This window comes from Apteryx mantelli, chromosome 35 (assembly GCF_036417845.1).
Source record: "Apteryx mantelli isolate bAptMan1 chromosome 35, bAptMan1.hap1, whole genome shotgun sequence".
Classification (NCBI taxonomy): domain Eukaryota; kingdom Metazoa; phylum Chordata; class Aves; order Apterygiformes; family Apterygidae; genus Apteryx; species Apteryx mantelli.
In genome coordinates, this window is record NC_090012.1 from 1286991 (window position 1) to 1297511 (window position 10521).

At 67.8% G+C, this 10521-nt stretch overlaps 2 protein-coding genes across 3 annotated transcripts; both read left to right on the forward strand.

Moving 5' to 3' along the window:
• Window positions 1-78: 78 nt before the first annotated feature.
• LOC136994970 (C5a anaphylatoxin chemotactic receptor 1-like) lies at window positions 79-1281 on the forward strand. The gene is made up of 2 exons (XM_067314421.1): window positions 79-194; window positions 278-1281. The coding sequence occupies exon 2, from the start codon at window positions 286-288 to the stop codon at window positions 1279-1281; it is 996 nt and encodes a 331-aa protein (XP_067170522.1). The 5' UTR covers window positions 79-194; window positions 278-285.
• A 1279-nt stretch (window positions 1282-2560) lies between these two features.
• Window positions 2561-9957, forward strand: DHX34 (DExH-box helicase 34). Of its 2 annotated transcripts, none has more exons than XM_067314475.1 (17): window positions 2561-2624; window positions 3236-4019; window positions 4176-4487; window positions 4639-4899; window positions 5177-5279; window positions 5372-5589; window positions 5972-6146; window positions 6263-6456; window positions 6639-6740; window positions 6939-7178; window positions 7286-7453; window positions 7597-7708; window positions 7985-8091; window positions 8182-8439; window positions 8612-8788; window positions 8875-8998; window positions 9371-9957. In XM_067314475.1, exons 2-17 carry the CDS (start codon window positions 3318-3320, stop codon window positions 9502-9504), a joined length of 3387 nt encoding a protein of 1128 aa, XP_067170576.1. In that variant the 5' UTR covers window positions 2561-2624; window positions 3236-3317; the 3' UTR covers window positions 9505-9957. The 2 variants fall into 2 exon arrangements, with proteins under 2 accessions (XP_067170576.1, XP_067170577.1); XM_067314476.1 differs by having other exon boundaries at window positions 3236-3851.
• The last annotated feature ends 564 nt before the right edge of the window (window positions 9958-10521 follow it).

The following is a 10521-nucleotide window of genomic DNA, read 5'->3' on the forward strand; positions in this document are numbered from 1 at the left end:
CCTCCCCTTTCTCTGGAGCGAGGAAGTAGGCACGGGTCTCCTGCGAAGGCGGCTTCCCCGTGGGTGCTGAGACTCCGTCCCCAGGGCATAAACGCGGCGGGACGAGCTGCAGCGGCAGCGTGGGAGAGGTGGTGGAGGGGGCAGAGGCCTCCAGCTACCCCAGGGCCCCCGTGTCCGGCCGGGCCGGCGCAGAGGTCAGCTTTCCCCTTCGTCCGCCCCAGGGGAGTGCTTCCCGCTCGGAGGAGGCTGCTGGATTTCGCTCGCTTTTGTCTTGCAGGGCCGAGGATGACGGTGCCGTGGGAGCGCAGCGATGACTACGCCGACTTCGACCTCAACTTCACAGCCCCCGACTTCGAGGGCGCCCAGGCGGTGCGGCCTGCGCTGCCGCCCAGCTACGGGGCAGCGCTGGTGCTGTACGCCCTCACCTTCCTCCTGGGAGTGCCGGGCAATGCCGCTGTGGCCTGGGCAGCCGCCAGCGAGCCGCGGCGCCGGCTGAGCGCACTCTGCTTCCTGCACCTGGCCCTGGCCGACCTGCTCTGCTGCCTGGCGCTGCCCTTCCTGGCCCTGCCGCTGGCCCACGACCACCACTGGCCGCTGGGCCGCTTCGCCTGCAAGCTGCTGCCCTCCCTCACCATCCTCAACATGTTCGCCAGCGTCCTGCTGCTGACGGCCATCAGCGCCCACCGCTGCGCCCTGCTGACGCAGCCTGGCTGGTGCCGGCGGCACGGGACACCGGGGCTGGCGCGGGGGGTCTGCGCGGCCGCCTGGGGCCTGGCGGCGCTCCTCACCATCCCCTCCTTCGTCTTCCGGACGACGCGCCGCGATGCCTTCTCCGACAAGGAGACCTGCGTGCTGGACTACGGGGCGGCGGGGCGCCGTGCCGAGCTGCTTGCCGCCGCCCTGCGCCTGCTCTGTGGTCTGCTGCTGCCGGCGGCCGCCATGGCAGCCTGCTGCGGGCTGCTGCTGGCCCGGCTGCACGCCGCCGGCCGCCGGCCGCCCCGGCCCACGGCCGCCGTGCTGGCCATGGCGGGCTGCTTCGTGGGCTGCTGGCTGCCCTACCACGCGGTGCTGCTGGCGCTGGCGGCCCACCAGCCCGGCACGGCAGCCTATGCCCGCGCTCAGGCCGCCCAGCCCCTGGCTGTGGCCCTGGCCTACGTCAACAGCGCCGCCGACCCGCTGCTCTACGCGCTGGTGGGGCCGGGGCTGCGCCGGCTCCGCGGCCCCGCGGCCTCCCCCACGGTGTCTGTCGCCAGCACCGCCGCCACCGAGGCTGGGCTGTAGCGGGATGGGCACCACTGGGCCCCAATAAAGCTCTGCTGGGAGCCGCCATGTTGTCGCCCACGGGGCGGTGGGGACAGGCATCCCCCGGGGGGGGGGGGGGACGGCGGGGATGGTGGGGCATGGCCGCCCCCACGGGGCACGGTGGGGATGGCTGCCCCTCAGGGCGGAGGGGACGGAGGGGATGGTGGGGCATGGCTGCCCCCATGGGGCACGGTGGGGATGGCTGCCCCCCAGGATGGTGGGCATGGCGGGGATGGTGGGGCACGGCCGCCCCCACGGGGCACGGCGGGGATGGCTGCCCCCCAGGGCGGTGGGGACAGCGGGGATGGTGGGGCACGGCCGCCCCCACGGGGCACGGCAGGGATGGCTGCCCCCCAGGACGGCGGGGACGGCGGGGATGGTGGGGCACGGCCGCCCCCACGGGGCACGGCAGGGATGGCTGCCCCTCAGGGCGGTGGGGACGGTGGGGATGGTGGGGCACGGCCGCCCCCACGGGGCACGGCAGGGATGGCTGCCCCCCAGGGCGGTGGGGACGGCGGGGATGGTGGGGCATGGCTGCCCCCACGGGGCACGGCGGAGATGGCTGCCCCCCAGGGCGGTGGGGACGGCGGGGATGGTGGGGCACGGCCGCCCCCACGGGGCACGGCGGGGATGGCTGCCCCCCAGGACGGTGGGGACGGCGGGGATGGTGGGGCACGGCTGCCCCCATGGGGCACGGCGAGGATGGCTGCCCCCCAGGGCGGTGGGGACGGCGGGGATGGTGGGGCACGGCCGCCCCCACGGGGCACGGCAGGGACGGCTGCCCCCCAGGATGGCGGGGACGGCGGGGATGGTGGGGCATGGCTGCCCCCACGGGGCACGGCAGGGATGGCTGCCCCCCAGGGCGGTGGGGACGGCGGGGATGGTGGGGCACGGCCGCCCCCACGGGGCACGGCGGGGATGGCTGCCCCGCAGGGCGGTGGGGACGGCGGGGATGGTGGGGCACGGCCGCCCCCACGGGGCACGGCGGGGATGGCTGCCCCCCAGGGCGGCGGGGACGGCGGGGATGGTGGGGCACAGCAGGGCTCAGTGAGGACGGCAGGGGACAGTGGGGCACGGCGGGGCACCGTGGAGCTCAGCGGGGCTCGTCTGCCCCCGGCAGCGCCGGGGGACACGGCTCGGCCCCGCTGCCGGGGGCGGGGCCAGGCCCGGGGGCGGGGCCAGGCCCGGGGGCGGCGGCGGCCCCGCGCGGCGGCGGCGGCGGCTCCAGGGCGGCCCCTGGCGGCGGCGGGCGGCGCTTCCCGGCGCCGCGGCCTGCGCGCGGGAGCGGGGCCGAGCCGAGCCGAGCCGGGCCGCGCCGGGCGGTGAGTGCGGGCCGGGGCGGCCCCGGGGCCGGGAGCGGGCCGGGGGGCGCGGAGCGGGGCGAGGAAACCGGTGTCCTCGGCCACGCCGGGGCCCGAGGTGCGCGGGGCCTCGGGGGCCTGGAGAGTGGGGATGGGGCGCGGGGGGCCCCGGGGAGCAGGGGTGTCCCGGGGATTGGGGGCTCCTGGGGACTGGGGACGGGCTGTGGGGAGTTCCAGGGTGCGAGAGGGGTCCCGGGGATTGGGGGATCCCGGGGATTGGGGACGGAGTGTGGGAGGGGCCTGGGGAGCGGGGTGTCCCCGGGATTGGGGGCTCCTGGGGATTGGGGACGGGCTGTGGGGGGTCCTTGGGCTGTGGGGGTCCCAGGGTGCGAGGGGGGTCCCGGGGAGCAGGGACAGGGTGCGCGGGGGGGTCTCAGGGTATGGGGGGGTCCCGGGGATCCCAGCTGGGGGCAGCAGGAGGCTCCCGAGGCCGTGGTAGGGGGATCTCCGATGTTGAGGGATGTGGTGGGACCCCCCCCCCGCTCCCCGAACGCCCCCTGCCCCCAGGACCTGCTGAGCCGGGCGCAGGTCGGAGGGCTGCTCCGGCTCAGCCCTGCCTGGATGTGTGCCAGGATGCCGGCCCCGTGACGCCCGGCTCCCTTCTGCCCATCCGAGGGGCTGGTGGCTCCTCGGCTGCCGCGCGGAGGCTGGGAGATGCCGTCGGAGAAGGAGAGCAGGCCCAGGAGACCGGGGCGGGAGCCCTCGCCGGCCCAGTGGGACTGGGACTGCCCCGCGACGCGGCGCCGGCTGGAGGAGCTGTATTTCCGCGAGCAGGATTACATCCGGGCAGGCTCTGAGGACAGCCGCAACTTCTGGGCCTTCTTCGAGCGGCTTCGGCGCTTCCAGAGCCGGAGGAGCGAGCGCGAGTGCGAGCCAGCCGTGAGCCGTGGCCCGGCAGAGCCGCCCGCTGCCTCCCGGCTCCTCGACCTGCCCCGAGAGTACGATGCACGCTACCGCATCAACCTGTCGGTGCTGAGCGCCGATGTGGAGGGGCTGGCACGGGGCCGGCGGCTGGACCCCGGCCCGCCCCGGGAGCAGCTCTCCGAGTTTCGCATGGCCTTGCTGCACTACCTGGACTTCACCCAGAAGCAGAGCTTCGCCAAGCTGGCCAAGCTGCACCGGGAGCGGGCGGCACTGCCCATCGCGCAGTACCGGGACCGGCTCCTGCGGGCGGTGGCCCAGAACCAGGTGGTGGTGGTGGCCGGTGACACGGGGTGCGGAAAATCCACACAGGTGCCCCAGTTCTTGCTGGCGGCTGGGTACAGCCACGTGGCCTGCACTCAGCCACGCCGCATCGCCTGCATCTCGCTGGCCAAGCGTGTGGGCTTTGAGAGCCTGCACCAGTATGGGGACCAGGTGAGCTCTAGTTTGGGGAGGGCAGCGTAGCTGGGGCTGTGCGCACGGGCAGGTCACTGCGCTTGGCTGAGTGGGGTGAGGTTAACTGGCAGGATGGCAAAGGCCTTTGCCCGTTGCAGGCTTCTTCTCATCGTGCTCCTCCACTTCCTGCTCCAGGTGGGCTACCAGATCCGCTTTGAGAGCACCCGCTCGCCTGCCACGAAGATCGTGTTCCTGACAGAGGGGCTGCTGTTGCGGCAAGTGCAGCGGGAGCCAATGCTGCCGGGGTACCACGTGCTGATCGCAGATGAGGTTCACGAGCGGCACCTGCACAGCGACTTCCTCTTGGGGGTCCTAAGGCGACTGCTCCCCGCTCGGCCAGACCTTAAGCTGGTGCTCATGTCTGCTACCATCAACATCCGCCTCTTCTCAGGATACTTTGGCGGCGCCCCTGTGCTGCAAGTGCCAGGAAGGATCTTCCCCATCACGGTGAGAGCTGAGGGGAGGAGAGGAGCTATACTGTGCTGTCTGGGCTGTATTTTCGGTCACGGGCAGGAGAGAGCCCTAGGTTCCCAAACTCCTCAGGGCAGCGCTCCCTCTCAGGTCTGCTCAGTGCAGCGCTCTGTGTCTGTTCCTGCAGGTCATCTACCAACCCATCCCCAAGGAGGAGGCCTCAACGAGCGGGAAGTCAGAGCGCCTGGATCCCCGCCCGTACCTGCGGGTGCTGCAAGCCATCGACCACAAGTACCCACCGGAGGAGCGTGGGGACCTGCTGGTGTTCCTGAGCGGGGTGGCCGAGATCGGAGCGGTGCTGGAGGCGGCCCAGACGTACGCCACGCACACCCAGCGCTGGATTGTGCTGCCCCTGCACAGTACCCTCTCTGTCACGGAGCAGGACAAGGTGGGTCCAGGCCTCTGCCCCTGAGTTTGGGTGGATGCTGCCAGTCTGGCATCACAGAACAAAAATCCTGGGCCCGGTCCTGGCAACACCCTGACCGCAGGTGCTGCAAGTGGGTGCAGCCAGTGAATGGCAGCCTGCATCTGTGCCTCCCTTATGCTCCTCTGTAGGCAGTCACTGACATGAAAGACAGCTCTGCTCTGGCCCTTGCAGTCCTGAGGCCCCACGTGGGCAGACATGTTGAGGTACCGATGTAGGACTGCTCTTTCCCCTTCCTTAGGTGTTCGATGTGCCCCCTCCCGGTGTCCGGAAGTGCATCCTCTCCACCAACATCGCAGAGACCTCAGTGACGATCGATGGCGTGCGCTTTGTGCTGGATTCTGGTGAAGCCCCCAGTGCCCCTCTCTGCTGGATGGGAAGTTGCGTGGTTCCTTGTGCCCTGCCCTGAGCTTCTGCCTCCCTCCTGCCCTTCCAGGGAAGGTGAAGGAGATGAGCTATGACCCTCAGGGCAAGCTGCAGCGACTGCAGGAGTTCTGGATCAGCCGAGCTAGTGCTGAGCAGCGGAAGGGGCGTGCTGGCAGGACAGGCCCTGGTGTCTGCTACCGGCTCTATGCTGAGTCTGACTACGATGCCTTTTCCCCCTACCCTGTGCCAGAGATTCAGCGAGTAGCGCTTGATGCCCTAGTGCTCCAGGTAAGGGCAGTTCCCTCTGTCCTGGTTGAGTTTCTTACACCTGGTGGGTGGGGGTCTGGGGAGATGCTGTAGAAGACCTTGTCTCTGAGACAAGCCTGACCAGTCAAGTGTGAAACGAGGCTGCGACTTGAGTGTCGGGGCGTGATGTGGCCCTTGCAGCTGCAGCCCAGACCCCTGTGCTCTCTGTGCCCTCCTGGGAAGGGAGATGGAGTGAACTCGTGTCTCTGCTTTGCCTTAACCCCTGGTTGAGCCCTTGCGAAGCCCCTGGCCCCGAGGTCAGGGCTCAGAGCAGTGTGGCACGAGTGGCTCGGCTCTGTTTCCATTTGCGCTGGACAGACCAGTGAGAGCAAGGGGTGTCAGGCTAAACGCAGTTCTCTCCCAGTTAAAGAGTATGGGGCTGGGTGACCCCCGGACTTTCCCCTTCCTGGAGCCCCCTCCATTGTCCAGCTTGGAGACTGCTGTGCGGTATCTGAGGGACCAGGGAGCCCTGGATGAGGCTGAAGACCTGACGCCCATTGGGAACCTGCTGGCCCAGCTGCCAGTGGACGTGGTGGTTGGTGAGTGATCCTGGGTCTCCGGAGCAGAGATGGCGGTGCTGGAGAGGGCACGGCGGAGGGGTGTGCGGAGCGGGTGGTCCCCTGCCCTCACTGCCTCCCCTGCCCTCACCGCACAGGCAAGATGCTGGTCCTGGGTGCGCTGTTTGGCCTGACCGAGCCCACGCTGACCGTGGCAGCCGCTCTAAGCGTGCAGTCCCCATTCCTGCGTCCTGCCCACGCCAACCCCGACTGTGCCACAGCCCGGCGGCCCCTCGAGAGCCCTCACGGTGACCCCCTGACACTGCTGAACGCCTTCAACGAGTGGGTCCAGGTAGGACTCCCACCTGCCTGAGGGGGAGGCAAGAGACACCTTGCGGGGGGAAATCCCTCTGCTTTGGGGTGGGTGCGTTTGAGTCCGTGGAGGAGTTTGCTGGAGTGAGGGTGGGGGTTGAACCGGGCGGCAAGAGGAACAGCTTGTCCCTGCCGCGGCCTGAGCTGTGCTATCCTGAGCAGGTGAAATCTGAGCGGAGCGGCTGTTCCCGGAAATGGTGCCGGCGGCGAGGCCTGGAGGAGCATCGGCTTTACGAGGCTGCCAACCTGCGGCGCCAGTTTCAGGTGGGGCAGGACCAAGCCTGGGGGTTCGTGTCCAGTCTGGGGAGGGACGGGGGGACGTTTCACAGAAGGGCTGGGGTAGAGGGGAGCTGAATTTGCCTCGAGCATGCAAGGAGCACTGCGTGTCCCAAACCTGCCCATCTCCAGACCATGGGGGCTCAGCAACCTTCTCCCCTCACTGGCACTGCCGCCTCCCCTCAGGAGCTGCTCCGAGACCACCAGCTGCTGGAGGTAGCATCCAGCCAGCCAAGCGACAGCTACAGCCGACAAAGCCGGCACAGGGAGCGCCGGGAGCTGCACCGGCTGTGGCGGAGCCACACAGAGACGGAAGGTCGGAAACGCAAGGTGCTGCGGCTGCAGGATGGAGCGGCCAGCTCCTCCAGTGAGGAGGAGGAGGAAGGTGGTGCCCGTGGGCGTGGGAAACGCAGCATTGATATTCAGGTGACCCTTGGAGCCTGCTCCATCTCTGGCATCATGTCTCCCATGGGAGGCAGTCGGTTCCCAGACAGCTGAATTCCAAGCATGTGCGATCTTTCCTGCCTCTGCAGGATGTCAAGTTCAAGCTTCGCCACAATGTGGATGAGCTCCAGGCTGCATCTAGCTCTGTCCTGTCATCTTCACAGCTTGCTCTGCTCAAGCTGGTGCTGTGCAGGGGGCTTTACCCCCAGCTGGCTGTGCCCGACCAGCTCAACAGCAGCCGCAAGGACTCTGATCAGGTGGGTGTCCTCATCCCGTCCCCATCCACCATGCTCTGTACCCTCTGGGGAAACAGTGTAGGAGACATCATTGGCTCTTGCGGGCCATGCTCTCTGCAGGGGTTGCTCACTCTCCCCTGATGCTGATTCTGCTCTTGCTGCAGATTTTCCACACCAGGAACAAGCAGGGTGTTGTGCTTCACCCAACCTGCGTCTTTGCTACAACCCCGGAGCTGCTGCAGGCCAAGGAGGGTTCGGAGTGTGGGGGGACTCAAGGTGGGAGAACAAAAGCTGGCTGTCCCCTCTGGAGATCATGTCCCTGGGGGTGGCTGTTGGACAGGCCCAGAGCAAGGTGTGCCCTGTGTGCAAGCAGTGAACCCCAAGCCCTGAGCAGCGGTTCTGCTCTGTCCTGGCTTCTGGGCCAGTGCTGCTTTCTCCGTGTCAACTGCTGGACGAAAGCACCTCGACTGTGGGGTTTGGGCTGCCCAGGCAGATCCAGGTCTTGGGGAATGGGAAGAGGTGCAAGGCCCAGTGTCTTTTCTTGCTTTGCAGACTCCAAGGATGGGCTGAGCCGGCACCACCAGCTCCTTGCCTTTGTCTCGCTGCTGGAGACCAACAAGCCCTACCTGGTGAACTGCGTACGGGTGCCAGCCCTACAGGTGGGTGCTCGGCGCCTCACTTGCCTCTGCTTTCTCCCTGTGCTCTCCCTCAGTCTTTGCCTCCCCAGACTGACTGACTTGCTCCTCCAGGCTCTCCTGCTCTTCTCCCGCTCCCTGGACACGAGCGCGGACTGTGCACGGCTGGTGGCAGACGGCTGGCTGGAGCTCACCATCCCCGACGCGGAGGCTGCCCTGCGTCTGCTCTCTGCAGCCCTGCAGCTTCGTGCCACCTGGGAAAAGCTCCTCAACCAGAAGCTGGAAGGCCGGGGCAGGGAGCCCGGGCGCCAGCCAAGCTCCCAGGACGTGTCCGTGCTGACCCGGGGGCTGCTGGAGTTCCTGCAGATAGAGGTGACATGGCTGGGATGGGGGCGGCTGGGCCCAGGAGCATGTGAGCCATGAGGACAGTGTGCCTGGGATGGTTTGATGTTGCCATCTCAGGGCATTGCTGTTGAGTTTAGGGCTGAGAAAGGAGACTGAGGGAGCTGACTTGATCCCTCCAAATCACCATGTGCTCCTGCAGGTGCTGTATAGCCTGCGCCGGCTGACCGGGCTGGAGAAACAGGTCCTCTACATCGGGCCCCAGACTGTGGCTGCTGCCCCCAGGCTCCCGGGGCTCTTCCAGGGCACCGAGATGAAGCCTGATGAGGTGAAAGGCGGCCACAGGGTGACGGACTACCTCACCTACAACTGCCTGGCCGTGAGTACAGCCCTTTCCTGCCTTGCGGCTGCGACTGGTGGCCCCCAGGGTTGTGTGTTCCATCGCCCTGCCCTCGTCTCCTGCAGACTGACACAGACCTCTACAGCGACTGCCTGCGGAGCTTCTGGACTTGCCCACACTGTGACCTCCACATGCCCTTCACCCCCCTGGAGCGAATGTGCCACGAGAGCACGTGCCGGCCCCCAGAGGGTGAGTCCACAGCTGCTGTGGTCGTGACAAGGGACGAGGTGGGAGAACCAGCCTGGCTTTCCCTCATGTTCCCTGGGTGAACCTGGGCAGCCCCATCTCTGCTCCGCGGGTGGCAAAGGACGGGGTGGTTGTGAGCCCCCCTGAGCTTGTGCCAGTTTCCAGCCGTGCCCTGTGCCCTTGGGACCCTCGAGGTGTCACTGAAGGGCATGAAATGAGCATTTGGGGGCAATTTGGGAAGCAAAAGGTCTTGCACGGGCTTGGTTTTGTTCAGATTGCCCCGAAGCACGCTGCTGGGCTGGAGGCTGCTGTGTGTCTCCCGTGGCAGGGCCAGGGCTCTGCATGCTCTGTGCATGATGCTATTTTCTCCTGCAGCCCCTCTGGAAGAAGCAGCTGGAAGCTCATCCAAAACTACAGCCTTGCACAGACTGTACCACTGCGACGTTTGCCAGCAGGAGTTCATGTTCACCCCCACAGAGATCCTCCGGCACAAGAAGCAGCACCAGTGACCCAGGGCTCCGTGCAGAGGGCTGCACGCCCGGGGAGTGGGGCCTCGCGGCGAGTGCGCGCCCAGATGCGCTGCCTGGCCCCTCGAGGAGGACGGTGGGCTCTGGTGGCGTAGACAGCGTGGGAGGTGGGCGCCAGGATGCCTGGGTTTCCCCAGACTCTGGGAGGGAGCGGAGACCAGCCCCGCAGAGCTGGCGGTCCTCGGGCAGGATCGCAGGTGGGCCGGGGCGCAGACTGAAGGCCCCCTGCCCCGTCACAGCACTGCTACCTCTGGCGCTCGCAGGCGAGTTTGTCAGTGTCTGGTTGGATCCCCAAAGGGACATGGTATTTCAGGACCAGTCTAGAGGCTCCTGCAACTCATCGGTGGAGTTGACAGTAATCCGTCTTGGGGGGGGTGATCCTGGTTTTGTTCCTTTTTTTCTTAAAAAGGCGTAAATAAATATCCTTTCGGTGAAGCTCAGCGCTGTATTGAAGCGTGCTGCAGGAGGTCGGGGCGGACTCACTCCCATGCCAGGGGCCAGCCTGCCGGGTGCCCTTCTCGGGACTGCAGCCCTCGGATGCGGCCGGAGCCGAGGAGCCATCCTGGCCTGGGTTGGGGGGCCGCAGGAGGAGTGGTGCCTGTACGCAAGGGCCGCGGGAGGGGTCTCGGGAATGTCTTCTGCCTGTGATGCTGCACAGCGCGGCACAGCCAGCGTGTGGCACTCGCATACCAGGCTTTTGGTGTGTCAGGCCTTCGCAGGCAGCGCGGTCCCTGCCTTGTCCCACAGCAGTCCTGCGGCAGCCTGCCCGTGAGGAGGCCTCATGTCCGGTGCCCCCATGCCTTCAGCGGGGGCGTACGGAGGACCAGCGTCCCGCGGGAACGCTGCAGCCTCACTGCCGCGCGGGACAGCCTGCACACCACCCCTGCCCCGTTTGCCCTGCCCGGGGGTTGTGCGGGGCTCGACCCGAGCTGCTCCGGGCCAAGTCTGGCCGTGCTGGGGCCGGAGGTGGCTGGAGGCTGCGTGGCCGTTCGCAAGCGC

Excerpts from the sequence above, each read along its gene's own strand:
- LOC136994970 (XM_067314421.1), top strand. The coding sequence starts at position 286 with ATGACGGTGCCGTGGGAGCGCAGCGATGACTACGCCGACTTCGACCTC.
- DHX34 (XM_067314475.1), top strand. The coding sequence starts at position 3,318 with ATGCCGTCGGAGAAGGAGAGCAGGCCCAGGAGACCGGGGCGGGAGCCC. Across the intron at positions 6,147-6,262 it reads GCCAGTGGACGTGGTGGTTG|GCAAGATGCTGGTCCTGGGT; the intron begins GTGAGTGATCCT and ends CTCACCGCACAG. Across the intron at positions 8,092-8,181 it reads TACGGGTGCCAGCCCTACAG|GCTCTCCTGCTCTTCTCCCG; the intron begins GTGGGTGCTCGG and ends TTGCTCCTCCAG.